The sequence below is a fragment of the Poecilia reticulata genome, chromosome 17, assembly GCF_904066995.2.
Source record: "Poecilia reticulata chromosome 17, P_reticulata-male-v2, whole genome shotgun sequence".
Taxonomy (NCBI): Eukaryota; Metazoa; Chordata; class Actinopteri; order Cyprinodontiformes; family Poeciliidae; genus Poecilia; species Poecilia reticulata.
In genome coordinates this window covers 7,171,001-7,194,351 of record NC_088846.1, presented here as the reverse complement: position 1 = coordinate 7,194,351, position 23,351 = coordinate 7,171,001, and the positions used below count along the sequence as shown (strand labels likewise).

Here is a 23,351-nt window from a genome sequence, read left to right as displayed (position 1 = left end):
ATATTGAAGTTCACTGAACAACATCTGGAGCATCCATCCTGTATTTCCATTGACCAGCATTCAGTCCAAGCAATATGTGATAGACAACTGGTGTACAGCTCACCCAACCCGGACCAGGTTGCTGCTCTTGTGCAAACTCTCTCCATTAACACTGACAGTTTACCAGACAGTTTTATTAATGATCTGCAGTTCTCTTCACCTGTTGTGCCATCTTTTTCTGAAGGTGAAATTGCTGACATACAAAGAACCGATCCAGTCATTCAGCATATCATCGCTCAGTTGGAACGAGGGGAAAACCCACCGCCATCTCTGAGGGAGCAGCTCCCCGATCTGCCATTACTCCTGCGAGAGCTTACACGTCTGGAGCTCCATAATAATGTTCTCGTCAGGAGAAGGAACATTGGAGGTGAGCTTACTTACCAACTTGTACTTCCAGAGGAATGGCGGCCTGAGGTCCTCAACCAGCTTCATGACCAGATGGGCCATTTAGGTACAGAGAGGACTCTGGACCTTGTCAGATCACGGTTCTTCTGGCCACGAATGGCAGTTGATGTCTGTAACAAACTTAAGAACTGTGAGAGATGCATTCGAAGAAAAGCACAACCTGAGAAAGCTGCACCCCTTGTTAACATTAAAACCTCAAGGCCACTCGAACTTGTTTGTATGGACTTTCTCTCAATAGAACCAGACCGAAGTAACACCAAAAATGTTCTAGTGATAACTGATCATTTCACAAAATATGCTGTTGCAGTACCAACACCAAACCAAAGAGCTAAAACTGTAGCAAAAGTGCTATGGGAGAACTTTCTTGTTCATTATGGACTGCCAGAGCGTCTCCATAGCGACCAAGGGACTGATTTTGAATCTCACACTATCAAAGAGCTCTGTCAAATCACAGGAATCCAAAAGATTAGGACCACACCTTATCATCCCCGTGGCAATCCTGTTGAACGATTCAACCGAACGCTCTTAAACATGTTGGGTACGCTGCAAGAAGAAGACAAAACTCACTGGAAAGACTTTGTAAAGCCGTTAGTACACGCTTACAACTGTACTCGAAATGATGTCACTGGATACTCCCCGTATGAACTGATGTTTGGTCGACAACCCCGACTTCCTGTTGACTTGGCTTTTGGACTGCCTGTGTCTGAGAAACAATCTACATCTCATTCACAGTATGTTGAAAAACTCAAGTCACACCTCAAAGAAAGTTACAAGATTGCAACTGAAAACTCTGAGAAAGTTATGTGGAAGAACAAACTCAGATTCGACAAGCAAGTCACAGCTGCAGAACTCTCAGTTGGAGATAGAGTTCTGGTTAGAAATGTCAAACTACGAGGCAAGCACAAGCTCGCAGACCGGTGGGAGTCGGATGTGTATATTATTCAGAAGAAAGCCGGCACTCTTCCAGTATACACAGTTAAACCAGAAGGCAAAGATCGTCCCGTCAGAACTCTCCACCGTGACCTGCTGTTGCCTTGTGGCTACCTGTCTCCAGCCTCCAAACCAGAACAAATAAAGCCAACGACTGTGATTGTACCCGTGACTCCAGAAAATGTAGATCTTCCAGATCCTGAAAATGAAGAAGTATTCTTACCTGATTTATCTGATTACTCCAGCTCTTATCTCACCAGAATTACAACTGAGGTTGACTTACCTGCTCCCGCATCTACTGTCACTCCTATGCCTGTGGATCCGCCTGGCCAGCGCTCACAGGGTTCCATGGAAGGAACTGTTGGTGAGGAACAGGAAGTGGAGTCTGGACCTGTACCTACTGCTGAACTGGACATGGAGCAAACAGCTGAAGATGAAGCAGATTCTGCTGACTCGGAGCCTCTCGAGGAAAACTCCTTCTCTCAATCAGGACCTGTCTCTCCTCACTCAGAATCTGCATCCTCTCCAGAACAAACCAGCCTGTTAAGTGATTCTACTGCTTCAAAACTCTCCAGTCCAGATCCGGAACCACCTGTCCGATGCTCGACTCGAACACGTCAGCCACCATCTCGTCTGCAGTATTCGAAACTTGGGCATCCACTTCTGCAAAGCATCCAGTACCTGTTTCAAGGACTCAGCACAGCCTTTACATCTGCTCTGGAACTGGATGAGACCTCTGTGACCTCTGCATCATGTGACAGTGTGGTGTGTCACCAGCCGCTTGCATGTGCGAGGACGCACATGAGTTTAGGGGGGGAACCTGTAACCCGTAATTAGTCAATTAGTCAGACTTTTATTTTTACGGGCCCACTTCCTGTTTTGCCCCAAACTCTTCAACTTATTTAAAGCCCCGCCTCAGCGCAGTTTAAAACACCACCTGTTCCACTGTGATTGTGACTGGCTGTTGGCGTCTTGCTGATCATCTCTCCTTGGAAAATTCACCCAAATCTCTGAAAGTGATTTGAACTATTGGTGAGTTTGCTTGGTTGATAGTATTGTTCAGCATGAAAGTTTTGCTCGATTGCTCATTGGAGCATTTTTTTATTAGAACTGTGGCAGTTGTTACCTGGGCTGTCACCGGGATTCACAGCTGATCGCAGTCTAGCACTCTCTGCTGAAAGGTAATTGATAGTTTTGTGCAAGATTTCATTACTTTTGTAATGAAATTGATTGAAAATAGGATGTAGCTACATTTAAATTGATATTGCGCAGTATATTTTCTTTTTCCTCACACTGCTTGAGTATTTTGAGTTAATTTATTTTCTCTTGATTGATATTTTGAAAGTGAACTTTGATTTCAACTTTAACCTTAAATGGATTAGTTTGAAATATGATTATTCTTTTTGTTTATCTAAATTATGGTAAAGTTAACCTGACTGAAATGTTTAGTTTAATTATTGAATTTGATATTTATTGCATTTGTGTGTTTGCACATACTTATTGTTGATAAACCGCCTAATGGTTTTTTTTTGGCCTTTTAGGTCGGGTTTTTTTTTGATGGATCAGATTCTCAGATCCTCTTCTGAGCAAAGGATGGCGAGCTAAGGACAAGAACTTTGATCTTTTGAATTTATTTATTTTGAATTAATTTGACCCTCATTGTGTATTTGTAATTGTTTGTTGTTGTTTTTTCCCCCCTATCATCAATACAAAAAACACCAAAACTAAAACAGTGATTGTCTTCATTCACACCTCAGGCTCCTTCAAGAACCATCTTCTGATGCTGCTTTTGTAGCCGCAGTTAGCTGCGTAGCCCATAACTGTTACATAATGTGTGCGATCCATCATTGGTGCTGCTTTTCGGCTGGATGCACCTTACGGCTAGAGGCACAACATCATCCACGTCATCTTCAAACTTGGCCCATTGAAAGTGAATTTTTTGACAGTACTTGCACCCTTTACATGGCAGATCTGACAGGTTAACCCCTGCCTGGTAACAGTCACAGTTCTCCACCTTTTCTCCTGGCATCTTTGACATGGCATCTGCATTACCATGTTGTTTTCCAGCTCGATGTTCAATTTGAAAGTTGTACTGGCTTAATTCTTCAAGCCAGCGGGCTAGTTGTCCTTCAAGACATTTGAACCTAAAAAGCCAGGTGAGACTGCCATGGTCTGTCCTAAGTAGAAACGTTCTACCTAGTAGATAGTGGCGAAACTGCCGTGTGAAACGAACAGCAGCAAGTAATTCACAGTGAGTGACACAATACCTCTGCTGAGGTGGTGAAAGACGGCTACTAGCATAGTTCAGAACTCGTTCTTCTCCCCATTGTGCTTGTGACAACACAGTGCTGACACTGCTATTTGAGGCATCCGTATCCAGAATGAATTTCCCATCAGCTTGGGGGTACCCCAACACTGGTGCATTGGTCAGTTTCTCTTTGAGCCTTGTAAATGCAGACTGCTGTTCATCAGTCCATAGGAACACTGTTCCCTTTCTGAGAAGAGCATGGAGGGGGCTTGTCAGCTCCGCAAAATTGGGTACAAACTTCCGGTAGTAGTTACACAGCCCAAGAAAGGTTTGTAGCTCCTGCAAGTTATTGGGGGGGTTCCACTGCTGTACATCCTTGATGAGGGCTGGGTTTGGACTGATTCCTTTGCCACTCACAATGTCACCCAAGAAGAGAACTTCTTCCTGCAGCAGATGACATTTTGATGGTTTAAGCTTTAATCCATAGCTTTGGAACCTCTGAAAAACCTGCTCGAGCCGGTCCAAACTTTGGTCTACTCCATTTCCGATGACAATGACATCATCCAGGTAGATGAGAAGAGTTTCCCACTGAAGGCCCCCGAGAACGAGCTCCATTGCTCTCTGACATGTACTTGGAGCGTTGCATAATCCAAATGGCATTCGAGTGTATTCATAAAGGCCCCATTTGGTGATGAATGTCGTCTTCTCTCGATCTTTACTATCCACTGCAATCTGCCAATAGCCAGATTGAAGGTCGAGAGTAGAGAACATTGTGGCTCCACCCACAACATCAAGACATTCTTCAATCTGGGGTAATGGATAAGCATCCTTGATTGTTCGATTGTTCAGACAGCGGTAATCTACGCACCATCTTACTCCTCCATCCTTTTTTTGAACTAGGACCACTGGGGAGGCCCACTCAGATGCTGATGGTGTGATTACACCCTCTGCCAGCTATACTACTTGTGGTGGATGTAGCAATACCAAGTGATTACAACATCAGGAAAAAGGAGCATGAGAAACTGGAGAAATACCAGGGCCTCGGAGAGGAACTGGAAAAGGCCAGGAAGGTGAAGACCACAGTGGTGCCTGTGGTCATCGGGGCCCTCGGGGGAGTCCCCCCCAAACTGCAACAGTGGCTAAAACAGATCCCAGGAACAACATCAGACATCTCAGTCCAGAAATGTGCAGTTCTAGGCACAGCCAAGATACTGCGCAGAACCCTCAAGCTCCCAGGCCTCTAGTAGAGGACCCAAGCTCAGAGGATGAAAAAGACCACCCGCAGAGAAGGGAATTTTTGTTGTTTTTTAATAAATATAATTTACACACTTAAACCTCAATAAATGAAAGTCATTTCAGCCAAAATTAAATAAATAAATGAGTAATTGGCATCTTTATTCCCATTTATATTTGTTCATTTATACATTTATTTATTCCTGGATTTATTTCTGCCTGTACTTTTTTCATTTCCTCATTTTCTTTATTCATTTATTCTTTTCCATTTAGAAGAGGAGCAGTCTTTTTTGTGAAGCAGAGGTGCATGCTACACCTTGCCTCTTACTTGTAAGTTATACATCACTTTTCATGTTTAAATTTGGGTCACTAACTAAAAATATTTCCATATCTGTGAGTATGTAAAGAATCATTGTAGATCATTTCAAGACATTTTTTTTTTACAATTTAAATGCTAAAACTGTTTTTTTTGTTTGTTGCCTCAGGGCAACATTGTGCAGTTAGGGCCCTTTTGCTCAGACAATATTATTCTAATGCATTGATATGGAATTGATTACAAAATAATTATCACAGCCAATTTTTTTTTACTTTATTATTGACTAACAGCAACAGGAGATGGATGCAAGATCATTTCATGGACAAAAGGTGCATAAGCTTAGAGTTATTCCTGATGAAAACATGAGGAAGAATCCGACGTGAGCTAGACAGGGCAGGAAAATCCAAGGGACAAAAAACATGTTCGAGATCATGGTCAGGTCAGGAGGAAATGCTGGATATCTACACACACCAAGGCTTTCAAAAAATCTGGCACTGTCTGCCTGCCTGAGAGCTGACTATAACTGCTGGTGAACAGGTGGAAGACATGAGCCTGATTGTGCTCCAGCGCAGCAGCATGCAGGTGAGCCAGATGAGCTTGATGAAGTACTCTTGATGAGTACTTCATCAAGATGAGTACTTCATCTTGATGAAGTACTCATCAAGATGAGCTTGATGAGTACTCGCCGAGAGGTGAGTACTGAGGAGAAAGCAGGCAGACGGGCCAGAAACATAACAGTTTTAGACCCCTTTTAGCGCAATGTTGACCTGAGGCAACAAACCCAAACCTGGTTCCGGGAGGTGTCAGGGTCCAATTTAATTATTGATATGTAATTAAGGGCCACCAAGCTCCCAAAGAATGCAGGAAAATATTTCCCCCCAAAAATTAAAAGTCTTGCCATAGAGGGTTAGCAAGGAGACTAGCATGGAGGCTAGCTTGGACACTAGCATGGAGGCTAGCATGGAGACCAACAGGGCGGCTAGCATGGACTCTAGCATGAAGGCTAGCATGCAGACTAGCAAAAAACTAGGATTGTAGGTTAGCAATGAGGCTCGCCTGGACACTAGAATGGAGGCTAGGTTGGAGGCCAAAGAAAACCTTCTACATGGAGGATAGCACAGAGGCTAGCATGGAGATAAGCATGGAGGCTAGCACTGACACAAGCATGGAGACTAGCATGTAAACTAGCACAGAGCCTAGCATGGACACTAGCATAAAGGCTAGCATGGAAGCTAGCCTGACACTAGCATCGATGCTAGCAAGTAGGCTAGCATGGACACTAGCACGGAGTCTAGCCTGGACTCTAGCATGTAGGCCAGCACAGAGGCTAACAAGGAGACTGACATGGAGGCTAGCACAGAGGCTAACAAGGAGACTAACATGGAGGCTAGCACAGAGGTCAGAATGGAGACTAGCATGGGGGCTAGCATAGAGGCCAGAATGGAGAATAGCATGGAAGGTAGCTCGGAGGCTATCATGGAGGCTTGCATGGAAGCTAGCATGGAGGTTAGCATGGAAGCTAACATTGACACTAGCAAGGAGGCTAGCATGGAGATTAGCATGGACACAAGCATGGAGGCTAACACAGGCTAGGTAGCACATATGCTAGACACTAGCATGGAGGGTAGCACAAACGCTAGCATGGACACTTTGAAAACCTCTTATGTCAGCGTGCAGCCGTGTGAGCAGATAAAACCGATAGAGAAAAAACAAAGAGTCCTTTTGTCCATAACAGAGTGTTCCTTATGAATTTCTTGTAACATTTCTTGTCTGTAAAATCACAAGATTCATAGTTTCTCACGAAGGACATTTTAGTTCCATTAATCTTTTTGTTTTTCACAATGTAGCATCAGGGGTTTTTTCTCCCTTCACTGAAGATCAAGTTTTGTATTTTGTTGTATTTTGACTGGCTTAAAACAAGTACTTAAAACAAGTAGGATCTACTATGTTGTAACATGTCATGTTTACTTCATGCTGATTGAGAGCAATATTTGTTTTTCTTTAATAGTTTGAGTTTTGTGGCACGGTTTGAGCCTTTTGCTAACAAAATGTGTCACTTTGACCTAAGTGCTGCTGTTCAGCCTCACATGTTCACAAATACATCAGAGCAATGAAGAAAAACTGTAAAAGCAAAGATTTATAGGTGATGAAAGAGGTCTGTGTCATTAATAAGAATAAGTACATCAGTAAAAATGTTTACCATAGGTTTCTTTTAAATGTGTTTTAAATATCAGAATTGTTTTCATTTAATAAAAATGGTTTTCTGTGAGTTTTAATTTTTTTGTTTTAATTTTGCATTTACAACAAATGCAAATGCTCTTCACCACCCAGCGTTGTAATATTGTTCTTTTCCAAATAAAAGAAACAAACCCTTTTCTGTCAGAATAAAGGTTCATTTTTTACAGCTCATCAATAAACAAAAGGATTTGACCTCCGGGAGCAAAAGCAGATGTGAATTCTTGTAGATTGGAAACCAATTTAAAAAAAAAAAACATCAACCTGAAAAAAGGACGAGTCATTCTTTCTTCAGATAATCATTTGTATTTCATCAAGTTTCCTTTGAGCAAAGCTCACTGCAAGCTTGTTCACTGCAAAACAGAAGATTTACCAAATATATTTAGTCTAGTTTCTGGTTCAAATCTCTCAGTCCACAGAGATAAGGCAAAACTAACTTACAAGAAACTTTGCAACAAAGTTACTTGGCTTAAAACAAGTACGAGCTACTACGTTTTAGGCCAATTACTTAACATTGATGAAAAAGTTCAAGTTTCATTGACTGCTTTTTTAAGTTATAAGATGGGGGAACGTTTTCTTAGTGAAATAATCTGTCAAAAGAACAAGAATTTTTTTCAAGTGTCTTTAGAACGATGAGATGTTAAATTTCTTCTCTATGAAGATGACAACGCAGATCAGTGTCTATGCTGTGATTGGTGGCTTCCTGTCTAGCATGAAGTTGTGAACAGAGTTTAAAAGTTGCTGCAGGACTGCAGACATTCACAGGAAGCTGGACCAGCAATGGCTCTGCTGAAGGTTCATCTGCTGCTGCTGCTGGGTGAGTCGGACACACTGGAGACACTTCCACTGGTTCCACGGAGGCTGCTGCTCTGTGCGTCTCAAACTTCCCTCTGATTATATTTCAGACTGAAACTTTCTTTGCATATAAATTGTGATGCTTTTTCATTTTTAACTGTTTATCCTTTTTCTGTTCCAGCAGCCATGTTTGCACCTGACTTCTGAATAAAGTCCTCCTTTTTCTTCTTCAGGTGTTTCAGTGAACTCAGTTGTTTCTCTGCAGAAGAGAATCATTGGAGGTCATGACTGTGATGACAAGGAGCGTCTTTATCATGTTCGACTGGAGAACAACGATGGACAGAGAAGGTTCCACTGTGGAGCATCTCTGATCCACCCTGAGTGGATCTTGACTGCAGCTCACTGCTGGAAGTCAGAGACAGGATGGTAGGAAAGAGACATTAACACAGTTTTACCTGCAGATGATCAGGTTTTCTGTGTGTTCATTATAATTTAATATTTTCTGCAGGTATAACATAGCAATATCAAAAGTTCATCCACGGACTGCTAAACAACAGAATCAGGTAATCCGACAACCTCCTGTGATCTATTCTTCTGGCCAGTTCCATGACATCATGTTGCTGAGGCTTCGGAGACCAGTAACAGACGTCCCACCTGTTCAGCTACCAAATTGCAACAATCGTCTCAAAGTGTAAGTCTTTCTCTGATCAGGTTTTCTGTCTCCTCCCGTCCAGTCTTGCTGCCTCTGCTTAAGCACACCTGAGTCAGGTAATCAGGCCACCAGCAGAACCAGAACCCATTTAGCTCAGGTGTGTTGAACCAGAGACGCATGTAAAGGACGCAGGACGTCATCACAGAGGACTGGAGGTGGACACTTCTGTGTCTGTGGATGAAGTGCTTCATGGATTTATCTTCTGTTCTTTTCTACATTTTTATCTTGTATTTTTACATTTTATTCTGATTGTGTTTCAGAGGCGATACAGTTCAGCTGGCAGGAGAGGGAGGAATGACAACCGGCCCCAATAATCTGCGAAGTGAGAGAAATCTTGAAGTTATGAGAATAAAATGTTTCTGTAAGAGAAGGTCGAGTGAATAACACGTTTATGATTCTCATGTTTCTCTACAGTACCCTTGGCTCCCGTTTCATCCCGTCTTCAGTGTGTCGACATGAAAGTGTTTGCCGTTTCGTGCATCAAACCGACAAGAGGGCATGTATTTTATGCTGAAGCACCGAACAGGGATATAAGTTTTGTAAGTTTGTGTCTTCAATGTCTCTCTAAGGTGTCTCTTTTCGGTGTTATAACACTAATTTATTGATATATATTTTTCTTCAGGGTGACTCTGGTTCAGGAGTGATCTTCAACAACATGATTTATGGTGTGATTGTTACTTCTGGACTAAATGCATGTCAGACTCCATCTGGTGTCATGGATTTGTGTGAATACATGGATTGGATAAAACAACAAACTGGGCTTAAATAAAACAAACTATCATAAAATCAAATGATCAAATTCCCTGTCAGAAGTAATGTCATAGTTGTATCTACATTAGTTTATCTTAATGTAGACAACAGGTTTGTATAATTAGGGTAAATTAATAGTTATTTTTTCTCACCTGACCTTGACCGCCTAATAGAGCTTTCTATGCCTCAGAAATGAAAAATAAATCAATAAATGAATGCAAAAGAATCGTTTCCTGGCTGATCATTTTTACATTCATGCTTCAATTTTTTCAGTTGATATTTTCTCTGAACTGGGTCTAAAAACGTGACATGAGTTTTGAGTAGCATGAAGAGCAACACCAGAATTAATTTATTCAGTTTTTGTCTTTATTTTACAGCAGAAATGAACATGCAGCATCTAAACTCTGCAGCTCTGGGGATGCTATTCATGATTTAGTTCTAGAGAACTTTAGAGTCCAACAAGACCAAAGAGCTGTACACAAAAATAATGAAACAAAAGTCACATGATACAACAATTAACATATAATAAAATTAGAAGAATTTTAAAAGAATTCATTTTTAATGAAGATACAAATGAAATAAAAATTGCAACAATTTAAAAGTCAAAATCTGGAATGAAAGAGAAGTTTTAAGAAAATATAAAAAAAAAAAAAAACGGGTGAAACTAATTAAATCTCTAGAGACTCACATAGAGAAAAAGCAGCAGTTGGAAAGTTACTGGCCCAAAGGTTTTGGCGCTCAGACACCGGCAGAAGATGTGCATGCTGAGAATCGCTGCGAGCTTGGATGATCAGCTCTGGGCGAAGCTCCGGGTGGTTTTCCCCCCAAAAGAGGGCACAGTTGTTCTGACTATCAATGCTACCTCATCAGATTTTTCTAACTTAGCACGACTAGATAGCCAAGTCTGCCTAATGCAGAAGAAAAAGGTTTTATTGGTCTAAAACACATGAAGAATAACTGCAGCAAATATACAAAAGGAAGATTTAACATTCAAATCTGACTTGTTTAGAAAAATAGGAGCCAACAGAAGCAGAAAATATTCAGTGATTGAGAAAAACTGATCAACATTTCAATGAAACCTGACTGATGACTGAAAGGGGGGAAAAAAAGAGAAACAACATCTTGATATTCAATGTGAGGCTTTGACTGGAAACAAACAGAAAAACAAGTGGATCTTGGAATAATCCCAGCTTCCATCTTTAAAGGACTGGAAGAAGAAAAGGTTTACAAGGACTCAATCTGTATCTGAATTGTTTCACCAAGAAATAGATTGGAGAGACTGAACTATCTGCTCAACAGTGAGAGAGTTTCTCTGACAGGAGGAAACTCTTTACCCTTTAGACTCAACTCTTATTATAACTTCACTTTGCTTTATGTAACCAGGTGAAAAATGGGTACATGACTAATTTATTTTGTAAACCATGTTTTGCTTTTATTTCACCGACTGGTTGTAATTCTTGTTTTTGTCAGCATGTGGTGCTGTTACAGAGGTCTAAAATTAGAAAAAAAACCCTCTTGTTTATGTACTGTGGCATAAACGGAAGAGGAGGACATTTTTGATCCGAGACCTGGCGGAGAAGACGGAGATGGCCACATGAGAGAAGAATCCAAGTGTTTGGTAATTAATGTTTGAACTGAATTATCTTCCGTGGACAAAGCTACAGAGATGTTGCTAATGTCATGTTTTTCTGTTTGTCCTCTTCCAGAGGTGCCACTGCCATTTGTTATGCTGATAGATTTCAGCTTTTATGTGAAGCTGCGTTCTACTCTGTTGAATGCTAACCGCGTTGTTAGCCCGCCATTTCACTGAAGCCAAGGCTTTCTACCGTTCGAAAGATGGGCCATTTATTTCTCCATATATTGAATCTCATTCTTTTTATTTTTTTCAACTCAGAGAGAACAGTGTCTTTTTAAGAATAAAGAACCCCTTCTATTTGAAGCCCCATTTGCTGTATTAATCCCGGCTTTATATACATAAACCTTCATCAAAATCAAAACGAGAATCTTTCCTGTATATTTTTCTAAAACCTCTCCAAAAAAATCAGTTAAATTTGTAGACAAAATCATAATCAAACCTGATAATTTAATTCCCTCTGAGGAATTGCTCAGTTAGAGGGATTCCACATCTGAATCCCTCTAACTGAAATAGTTATTTTTAATATTCATCCTGATGTTTACATTTTAAAACACATTCCTTGCTCTTAATGCATAGTTTATGTAATTTTTAGAAAAAGGAGCATTTAACATTTTAATCTGACATGTTTAGAAAATATAAACATAAAATATCCAGCGATTGAGAAAAACTGTCCAACATTTCAATAAAATCTGACTGATGAATGAAAAAGGGGAAAAAGAAAGAAAAACATTCCAATATTCACTGTGAAGCTTTGACTTGAAACAAACTGAAAAACATGACTGTCATGAAGAGCAGTTATTTTGAAGTGAAGAAAAATGATGAATACAAAGTCCACAATTTCAGGCAGCACAGAGATGAGCAGAAGGATAAAGCGCTCTTCTGGTAGCACCTGAAAGACTAAACAAGACCACCAGACTTGACCCGACAAAGACACAGAAACACAGGTGACATTAAATACACAGACGGTAATCAGGGAACGAGAGACACCTGGGAACAATCAAGGGGTAGACAGGACAACATGGAGACTCAAAAGACACAAAACCCTAAAATAAACAAACGGGAAAACTCAAATCACGACAATGACGTGGATCTTGGAATAATCCTAGAATAATCCAAGCTTCAATCTTTGAAAGATTTGAGGGGGGAAAAGTTTCCAAGGAATTATTTTAGAAGAGTTTCACAAAGGAACAGATTTAATCCATGAATCTGAAAATGTGTTTTTGAGTGAAAGAGAGACATGAAGAGACTGACATATCTGTTCAATAGTGAGAGTTTCTCTAACAGGAGAATCATTAGAATCAACTCAGCACAGTAACATTGAAGAACCAGAACTGGTCCACCAGAACCCAAAACCAGGAAGCAGAGGTTCAGTGAATGTGGTGTTGAAGGTGTGGAGGTGGATCAGTGAGTCAGAGGAGACTGTGTAGAAGGACAGAATGCCAGCAGGAACGTCAACATACACTGCTACTCTGTTAGAAACAGAGGAGGAGAGACGAGTTTCTATGTTGCAGTGCCTGACAAAGAAACCAAACTCATCAGAGCAGATGAAACTCCAGGAATGATCATTCAATCCAAACAAACAGTCTTCACTGTTTTCTTTCCTCCTGATTCTTCTGTAACTCACTGATAGCTCAACTCTTCCTCTCCACTCGACCTCCCAGTAACAGCGACCAGTCAGACCAGTTCTACACAGCAGCTGAGGATGATAATCAAATCTGTCTGGATGATCAGGATATGACTGAAGCTCCTTCACATGTGCCACCTTCCTGTTGTCTTCAAACAGTTGGAGCTCTTTGCTCACTGTGTTTGTGTCGATGGCAAGTTGACAGGAATCTGATGGGGAGAACAAACACAATCCAGCTGCAATTATTGATCATTTATTGTAACTTTGATGATGACTCCTGAATGAGTGATGTGACAGTTTGAAGATGGTTGAATGTGAGCTGCTTTGTTGTCATAAATCAGATGAAAAACACACTTACACTTCCTCAGACCTGGTGTCAAGAATTGGCCTCCAGTAGGCTCCGCCCTGAAAGGAGGAGGGGAGTCAGACCATCAGTCTCTTTCAGCAGCAAACATGGACATTACATGTCTCTCAGACACACATTGTCCTCCACTGAGACAGGAACAGTCCAACATTTGGATTGCAAACTGCAGTGGACGTAGGAAGGACAGGAAGTGGATGTAGGTGCTGCTGCAGCACAACTCATTTGTCCAAACACAGGAAAAGCTCCAACAGAGAGGAGAAAGGAAATCCCTCAGTAACAACCTAAAGAAACTCACTGAAGCCTGAAAGGACATCAGGAAACTAAGGAAACATTTCTGGAAGCTCAACCTGATTTAATAATCACCATAAAAACACAATCTAAACTCTGATTAACAGCTGGATCCATCCACACTCCCACACACAGATGAAAAAATGAAACACTAAACAGCCCTGCTGCTGAAAACCTGCTGTGGCATCACTGTAATATCCAGAAATACAAACATTAAAAAGGAGAAGCTGCAGCACATTCAACAAAGAGTTAAAAAACGAATCAAACATTTGATCTCTGAGCTGACATTCACTGGAATTCTTACTTTCCTCTGGAAAACAAGGAATTTCTATTATCTCCTGATTCCTCTCATTCATTTGATAATTTTCCAGGAGTCGCCCCTGGTGGAGACCAGACTACTAAATAGATGAAATTGCTAAACTTCTCACTTTCTTCCTTTGCTTAATGAAGGGTTTTTTTCTTCACTTTTTGATGTATTTTTTATTTGAATAAATCCTGAAAGTTGTGAGTTTTGCTTAAAATCCAAAGTTCTTTATTTTTCTGTCAGAACTTTTAAACATCCATTTGACCAACATGGAGTTTCTTTTCTTCTCATCTTTGCTTCTTGGGGCTGATCGGTCTGGAGCTTCATCAAATATGGAGTCCTTTCTGTCATCTTGTAAATCTAATGGAACTTCTCTTATTAATTTAATCAGAATCCCTATTAAACCAATCCCACTCTTTAATTTTCCTTGTGAGCCGTTCATAGTCGGGAGAATATTCCAGAAAACTGGGTAATGATCTCTGCCTCCAGATGATTCGTCTAATAAATCTCATTTCACAATCAGCTGAAATCTTTCTGGCCACTAGTGTTAAATCAAGGCCTGATTCATTTCCTGGATCAACATCAGTTCTTGTCTCTCAAACCATCCAACCATCATCATCTCTTACCCTCTAGATATTCTTCTGCTGTTTCTCCATTTACATCTGTTTTGTTTCCATCCCATAATATTCCATGTGCATTATAGTCACCACATATTACTGATTATCTAGACCTTTAATCTGGATTAACTGATTCTAATCTAACTTTCATAATTGTTATATTTAGTTAATTTCAGCTCATTTATTATTGTCTCTATTGCTACATATTCTAGATCAGTTCCTCTACTTGTTTCTCTGGACATATTATCTTTTCTAGATGTTGCACATCCTCCTCCCTTTCCTTTCTTCCTGTCACTGAAACATTTTTACTTATTCTAAAATCTACATTTGCTCTCAGCCATGTCTCTTTAATACCAATAAAATCTGCTATATTATGTTATTTATCTGTATACGGGCTTCGTGTCCATCAGCCAATCAGCTCCTTGTATTTGCTCAGTATATACATCAGTGGAAGTCCTGCCCAGCCCATGATGCTCCTGGTTTGTGAAGACAGAGAGACAAACTGAACTCTGATGGGAAACAGTTTAAGACAGATTTTCTTTCTATTTGGGCCCATGCTGCTCTGACTACCATGTCATTATGGTACCAGTAAATGGGTTGGTTTCCCAGGTTCATTCAGCAACGTTTGAAAGATTCCTACAGTTTAAATGGGCTGCTGTTTGCAAAGTTACAAAGCAAAAATTGCCTGAAAAAATGTGTTATTTAGCTTGTCACAAGAGACTTAAGGGGGTTCAAATTTGTATCCATTCATTTATAAATGTCATGATTGCGAACTAAATATTTAATTATCAAACTAAATACTTAGCTTCAAAGTAAATGTTCTCCAGCAGACTAACTAAAGACATGTCTCCCTCTATCAGACCTTCTCTGCTCCTGCAGCAGGTTCTTCCATACCTGAGAGCTTCCAGTCTACAGTGTGGATCCCTCAGTCCAGCCGACAGCAGCTTCACTCCCGAGTCTCCTGGATGATTGTAGCTCAAGTCCAACTCTTTCAGATGAGAAGGGTTTGAGGTCAGAGCTGAGGCCAGAGAAGCACAGCCTTCCTCTGAGACCAAACAGCCTGATATGCTGCGGACACACAATTCATCACAAGATGAGAACGTTGAGGTAGAACCTCAGGTCTGAACTGGTCATTTTCACGAGAGGAAAACAGTCAATAAATTGTGCTTAACCTGTCAACAAGATAAAGTAGTAGTAACACCCTAATTTCTGTGGGTCATAAAAATCATCAGTTGTCACATGTAGAAAGGATCAGAATACAAACATATTTCATTGTTCCACAGAGTGAGTTCATGTTTACCAGTAGTACGTTTAAGGTAATTGAAGAATTGGATATTCAAGAAAAGATGAAAATAAAAAATAATAGGACACATTTATGACAGTGGAATAATAATGCTGTACATTTAATAAAAAACAGCATAATCAGTTTGAAAGAAATGTGCAACTGAGTAGGGCAATTTATAATGTTTAGGATGTGAATATTTGTATGTTGAAACAGCTCTAGACTATTTAAAAGACATTTTAAAAGACTGCATTTAACAGCCAAGATGTACATAATTGTTGAGTTTGTTGGGAGCAGTTCTGGTTAGAAAGTCTAACTACTGCTTGGAGATAGGATCTGCTATAATACTCATTTGTGCACCTAGGATGCAGTAATCTGTCAAGTATCCAGAGTAAGACTATCGATGGAAGTCTGACCGCTGCCTTTCTAAATACCTCTGTTTTTGGATCTCTAAACCTTTAATAAATGAAAACCAGCAACGTTTATGTGTAGAAACTTGTTAGCCACTTGTTAGTGATAGGATGCCACTTGTTGCACATCCCATCACAGTTCCACGCTGGAATTAATAGAGTTCTTGGGATCAACCCATTCTTTCACAAATGTTTGTAAAAACAGTCTGCATGGCTAGGTGCTTACTTTCATACACCTGTTACCATTGTAGTGATTGGAACACCTAATTCCTATCATTTGGATGAGGGGTCAAATACTGTTGCCGGAATATTGTATCTCTGTTAGCAACTAGTGAACAGAAAAATGGCTTCACCAGGATTGAGAACATTTTACCTGAGAGTTTCCAGGTGGCAGTTTGGACTCTTCAGTCCAGCAGATAGAAGCTTCACTCCTGAATCCTGCAGGTTGTTGTTACTCAGGTCTAGTTCTCTGAGACTGGAAGACTGGGAGCTGAGAACTGAGGACAGAGCTTCACAGCTTCTCTCTGAGAGATTACAGCCACTCAGTCTGAGGAGACAGAGAGAAAAATCTGTTATTATAAAATTCTTCAGAATTTTCTTCTTTTTTTTCCAATCAACAATGTTTTTCTTGGACAGAGAGGGAACTATCTTTTTTTACACATATGTATGTTGCTTTTTGTTGAAAATTGTTTTTTTTCTTTAGTTAGTCATCCAGCCTTAAAGGACAGAACTACAGGCAACAAGGAGGTTGGAACAAGAATTATAAAATTCAACAGTAAACTAAATTAATCATAATTAAATTTTAACATGAAAATGAGGAGTTTTGCTGCTTGACTATTCAACATTATGTCCAGCTGCTGAAGGAAGTCTGTTTCACTTTAAAATGCAATAACTGTGTCCTTACATAGATATGTTGGAGGCTTTAACCACTGGAATCAGCCTCAGAAGAGCCTCCTCTGAAGCAGAGTATTTCTTCAGGTCAAACACATCCAGATCGTCTCCTGATGACACTAAGATGAAACCCAGAGCTGACCACTGAGCTGGAGACAGTTCATCTGTGGAGAGACTTCCGGACCTTAGAGACTGTTGGATCTCCTTCACTAGAGAACGATCATTCAGTTCATTCAGACAGTGGAACAGATTGATGCTTTTTTCTGCAGACACATTCTCATTGATTTTCTCCTTGATGTACTGAGCTGTTTCCTGAATGGTATGTGAACTACTTCCTGTATGTATCATCAGACCTTGCAGGAGTCTCTGATTGGTCTGGAGTGAAAGTCCCAGGAAGAAACGGAGGAACAAGTCCAGGTGTCCATTAGGACTCTGTAAGGCCTGGTCAACAGCTCTCTGATGGAGAGACTTTAGTTTGGCTTTATTAAATAATGCAGACTTCTTAGATGTTTGTGTTTCTTCTATCAGGTTGACCCCAGAGTTGATGAAGGTCAGATGAACATGAAGAGCAGCCAGAAACTCCTGAACACTCAGATGGACAAAGCAGAACACCTTGTCCTGGTACAGCCCTCTCTCCTCTCTAAATATCTGTGTGAACACTCCTGAGTACACTGAGGCTGCTCTGATATCGATGCCACACTCTGTCAGGTCTGATTCATAGAAGATCAGGTTTCCTTTCTGCAGCTGATCAAAAGCCAGTTTTCCCAGAGACTCGATCATCTCCCTGCTCTCTGGACTCCAGTGTGAATCTGTTTCAGATGCTCCATCATACTTGACCTTCTTCACTTTGGTCTGAACCACCAGGAAGTGGATGTACATGTCAGTCAGGGTTCTGGGCAGCTCTCCTCCCTCTCTGGTCTCCAACACATCCTCCAGAACTGTAGCAGTGATCCAACAGAAGACTGGGATGTGGCACATAATGTGAAGGCTTCGTGATTTCTTCATAGTGTAGATGATCCTGCTGGCCTGCTCCTCATCTCCGAATCTCTTCCTGAAGTACTCCTCTTTCTGTCGGTCAGTGAACCCTCTGACCTCTGTTACCATGCCAACACACTCAGGAGGGATCTGATTGGCTGCTGCAGGTCGTGTGGTTATCCAGAGGAGAGCAGAGGGAAGTAGTTTCCCCCTGATGAGGTTTGTCAGCAGAACATCCACTGAGGTGGACTCTGTAGCATCAGTCAGGATCAGATTATTATCAAAGTCCAGTGGAAGTCGACTCTCATCCAGGCCATCAAAGATGAACAGAACCTGAAAGGGTTCAAAGCTGCAGATTTCTTTGGTTTCAGTAAAGAAGTGATGAACAAGTTCCACCAAGCTGAACTTTTTCTCTTTCAGCACATTCAGCTCTCTGAAAGTGAATGGAAATATGAAGTGGATGTTCTGGTGAGCTTTGTCTTCAGCCCAGTCCAGAGTGAACTTCTGTGTTAAGACTGTTTTCCCAATGCCAGCCACTCCCTTTGTCATCACTGTTCTGATTGGTTGATCACGTCCAGGTGGGACTTTAAAGATGTCTTCTTGTCTGATTGTTGTTTCTGGTCTGTGTGGTTTCCTGGATGCTGTTTCAATCTGTCTGACCTCATGTTCATCATTGACCCCTCCAGTCTCTCCCTCTGTGATGTAGAGCTCTGTGTAGATCTGGTCCAGAAGGGTTGGACTTTCTGCTTTAGCAATCCCCTCAAACACAGACTGGAACTTCTTCTTCAGACCAGATTTAAGCTGACGTTGACAAACTCCAGTGAAAATTTCTAAAATAACACAAAAAGTAAAATAAAGAATTAAGCAAAATCATCTTCTGAAGATTGTTTTAATGAATGTGATACCATCTCTTCAGACATGAGTAAATGTGTGATATATCCATCAAGTTAAATCTTTGTAGAAATCCTCTTACTTTGCAGTTGGTCAGCCAGATCCTCCTGCTTCATCCACCTCAGGACGTTCAGTGTAATCTTCATCAGTGCCTCTCTGTTACTCCTCTTCTGCTCTTCATTCTCACCTTTCAACACCTCATCATCATCTTTCGGATTATTTGAACATTCTGGGTAATCTGGACTCAGAACCTTCTGGATCTTCTTCAGCTCGTTCTTCACAAAAGTGACAATGTTTTCCTCCAGCAGCTGGAACAGAATAATAGATGAAGGAAACATCAAACTGAAATCATGGAGCCAAACACCAGATGGATGTTGGACAGACTGACAGTCCTCTGGTCTACAAGTGCAGCCTGGAGATGATTGTGAACAGAACCCATGGAAAAGTAGTAGTTGTTCATGAACAGACCATAAATATGGAGTCAATCTCTGTTTGCAGGGCAGGCGGACCACTGGGAACCTCTGAGCTCTGCTGGTCCACTCTGTGGAGGAACGAGAAACAATTAGGAAGTCGGGAAATATTCACCCAGCAGTATTAAGAGTTGAAATCGCCAAGAGCATCACATTAAAAGTCCTCGAAGCAGAAAAACAGCATCATGTGAACACAATACAAAGAAACTACAAGGATGAAGACCAGTAACACCAAAATCACCCAGTAGACATTTTAAAGAGTTGGTGCTGAACTTGGACTTCAAACTATCCACACTGTCAGCAGATCTGATGCTGGTGGAGACATTGTCCCAGAAAAAAAAAAACCTCATTAAAAATTTTCTGTGGAGTTTTTTTAATGTGACTGATTGAAATTGTCACACTGATTGAATGTGTCTAAAGAACTTTTAGACACAACAGAACCAGACAGAGTGAAGTTTTATGGATGATGCTCTGATGTCCCATTCTCCTGAAGGCAGCACAGAGCTGCACCACCAGAAACTGACAAACACTGAAGAGAAGAAGAGCTATGATTAAAGTAGTTACAGTTCTATCCATGTTTTAATGTTGCAGAGCTCAGTCTTTTTGCAAATAATTCAAAGTTTAAACTGCCATGTTGTACATCTTTTATCTGCTCATTTTGTGCAAGATTTAACAACTAGAAAATGTCACAAAATAAGAATATTTTTTCCACTTTGATTGGCTGCTGTTAGGCCTACCAATTTTAACTTAACTTGCATTTTTTGTAGACGCCTGTGAAAATAATTTCTATTCCCATGACTTTTTTGTTCTCTGGGAAATTATTTTTGATGATAAATACAGAAACAAGCATAACAATCAAAACATCTACAATAGTGATAGTAATATTAATGATAAAATAATGGTCAGTGCAAAGTAGCCTGCAAATTCTTTGGTGGGGGGCGGTGAGGGACCTGGATTAAGGCTAGGGGGGCGCTGGCCCAAAAAAGGCTGAGAAACATTGTTCTAAATGATTCCCGTCAGAACCGGTCCAATGTCCACCCTTGTTTAAAGAGATCTGTTTCTGAGGCAAACATTTTGGGTTGAAATGACTGAGAGAGCAGTTTTGTTATATTAGTGTTGAGCTCTGACATGGAAAAGAACCATGAGTCCTTTCCACTCTGACCATCCAAGGACGATCTGATGGAGCTTCATTCAGAACCAGGTGGTCCATTTGAGATCATCTGGAGATATTGCATAATATGCAAAATAAGGTGAAAAAAATAAGTTAATGCAAAACAGAATAAAATGCAGTTAAATGTTTGTGGTCATGTCAACATAACAGTTTATGTGTCCTGATTAAAAAGTGAGTTTATTCTAGTGAGTGTCTTCTCTTTTTCATCAGCAGTAATTACTTATGTATGGTGTCAATAATTGCCTAGTAGGATGCAGTATCACTACACGAATGATGGTTAAATGGATCTCGGAGAAATAGATCAAATATTGAGACTATTGTAAACTATTGAGGTGTAGAAGCTCTGGGTTGAGACTGTGGACCTGAACAGACCTGATTAATACTCAGAAGTTCTTTCTAAAAAAACTTTTTCGGTACCATCAATCCATTTAGACATTACTGTCTCCATGGTATCATGTTACCATGGATACATCAATGTACGTATGGACACATATGAAGAAAAATAAAATGAAATTCTGTGTAATGTTTTCAGGACGATGTAACAGAACTTTGTAGCATCACATGGTCACAATGACAGATATAAACAGAAAAGTTACAGCAGTTAGAAACAGCTCACCTTTCTGATGGTGGAGATCCAGGAGATTTAAAGTCAATGAGCCCATTCTTTGACCAGTCACTCTTAAAGGACACACAGCTGGGTTCTGGTTCTGGTCCTAGTTCTGGTTTGAGTCTCTGATGGATCCTGACAGAAACATGATGATTAAAACTTCATCTGTTCAGACTGGATGAAGTAGGAAATAGGAGCAGCAGCAACTTCATCACCACGTCTGTTTGAAAAGGGCTGTGGACAGTTAGAGATGGTGACCTCACCTCTGACCTTTGCTCTGGCTCTCATCTTCCCCACACAGAGTGGTTTTAGAGGGAGGGACTCCCTCCTCTTTGTACTCACAATGATCCATGCTGCTGAATTCACATCGGCTCACACACACTTTCTACCTTCACCTGCAGAGGAAACACACATCATTCATCTGCACATCAACTCTCATCATCCTTTACATCATTAGTGCTGGAAAAAGATCAGCTGCTCCTCCTCTGATTGGCTATTCTTCTCTGCTTCATATCAGTGTGAGGTGAATGCAGTCAGACACCAGAAAGGCAGAGGAAGCTGCCATCAGCTGCTGCACTTCTATCAGTCCAGCATTTCCATTCTCTAGATAAAGCTCCCTTAACATCCGGAATTATTTTATTTCACAATTATTAATCTCTACAAGTGGATTATCTGCTCTAATAAAGATGAACACTTTAGTAATTTGACTGAATAGACATATTGTAACAATAATCAAATTTTATTTTGAAAAAAGAAGCAGACAACTGTTTTCTTTCATTTTAATGGTGGAGACCAGAGTTTGATACTAGGCAAAAAAGGAAGCAGTTTGTTCAGAGAAGAAAACAAAGACACATCAGCTGATTATCATGTTTGATTCCAGTATGTTTGATTCCAGTACATCTGTGTTCTAATAATCAGATTATCCTTCAAACAGCAGAGAGATTAAATTTTGAGCTGGAATCAGAAGTCAACCCCAAGTAGAAAGAAATAGGGAATTTCCTGAACACAAATTTTAAGTTGGAATAAAAGCAAACTTACAGGTTTTTCAAATGGTCCAAAGAAATAAAGAACATCTGAACAACGGACAGAGACGCAAAAGAACCACAGTAGAACCAGACTGCTGCCACACCTGAGCAGGTGAGTTTAAACTGAAAGTATTATGAAAAGAAAGAAGTCCAGAGCTGCTGGTTGCCTCGCACAACTGGTCAGACTGGTCTGACTGATCAAACAGGGAGAGTCAGAGGGAAGCTGACCTGCTGATGTTTGAAGATATGTGCCCTTATTATGACTCCCAGTGTGAACACAAACACTCTGCTGTTGTTATTCTGAGGATGCAGGTTCTGTTCAGCTTTACTGGAACCAGACTGACAGTCTGTTTTCACTTGGATCACTACTCTTTATTGGTGGGGATTTATCTCTTTCTGTTGGTGAATAAACAGACATTCACATTAGTGAGTTGCGATTTTTGGCGCTCGTTTTGAACGTGAAGGTACTCATTTGGGCTTGGAAATAAGCAGAGACTCTTAATAAATCCCAGAATTTGTCTGTCATCCAGGTCGTTTACGTTCAGGGGGGATCTACTGGGGTGGCATGGTTTACCACCCCAAATGAGAGCCTTCCCACCCCAGCTGGCGACTATGAATTCAATAAATAGTTATGGTAAATCGGACATTAAGCGTATGAATCTCTTTTTTCCGATAACATTGAATACAACACAATGTAACCTGTCACCCATGAAAGCCCATTTCCGCCAATCTATTAAACAATAGAATGGCGGAAATGGGCTTCCATAGTTTTGGATCCATCTTGGACATAACTTTTAAAAAGATCTCCCCCTGCTGGTCACAACACTTTACAGTGTCATAATACTCAAAACTGTAGCTTTCTATATACAGTGAAAGAATGCTTTTTTAGGCTACATTTGTGGAAGCTACCATTAATTGGTTTTACCCGTTTTTAAATATTTTTCTTAAAACTTCTCTTTCTTTCCAAATTTTTACTTTTAAATTGTTTTTCATTTTTGAACTTTATTTCATGTTTCCTTATTAAAAATGTGGTGTTTTGTTATTAAATTTTAAGTTATTAGGATGTTGTTGTATCATGGGACTTCTGTTTCATTATTTTTGTGTGCAGCTCTTTGGTCTTGTTGGAGTCTAAA

At 40.4% G+C, this 23,351-nt stretch overlaps 2 protein-coding genes across 2 annotated transcripts; one reads left to right on the top strand and one right to left on the bottom strand.

The window, feature by feature from the left end:
• Window positions 1-7,416: 7,416 nt before the first annotated feature.
• Window positions 7,417-9,881, top strand: LOC103478945 (kallikrein-4-like). The gene is made up of 6 exons (XM_081598358.1): window positions 7,417-8,223; window positions 8,435-8,627; window positions 8,710-8,892; window positions 9,174-9,235; window positions 9,328-9,452; window positions 9,536-9,881. The coding sequence occupies exons 1-6, from the start codon at window positions 8,187-8,189 to the stop codon at window positions 9,680-9,682; spliced, it is 747 nt and encodes a 248-aa protein (XP_081454484.1). The 5' UTR covers window positions 7,417-8,186; the 3' UTR covers window positions 9,683-9,881.
• Window positions 9,882-10,309: 428 nt separating this feature from the next.
• LOC103478946 (protein NLRC3-like) lies at window positions 10,310-22,934 on the bottom strand. Its single transcript, XM_008433101.3, has 10 exons — window positions 22,232-22,934; window positions 21,457-21,588; window positions 21,203-21,328; window positions 19,414-19,486; window positions 19,028-19,253; window positions 17,093-18,884; window positions 16,562-16,735; window positions 15,391-15,564; window positions 13,282-13,328; window positions 10,310-13,132 (listed from the first exon to the last, which is right to left on the bottom strand). Exons 2-10 carry the CDS (start codon window positions 21,543-21,545, stop codon window positions 12,603-12,605), a joined length of 3,231 nt encoding a protein of 1,076 aa, XP_008431323.2. The 5' UTR covers window positions 21,546-21,588; window positions 22,232-22,934; the 3' UTR covers window positions 10,310-12,602.
• Between the last annotated feature and the right edge of the window lie 417 nt (window positions 22,935-23,351).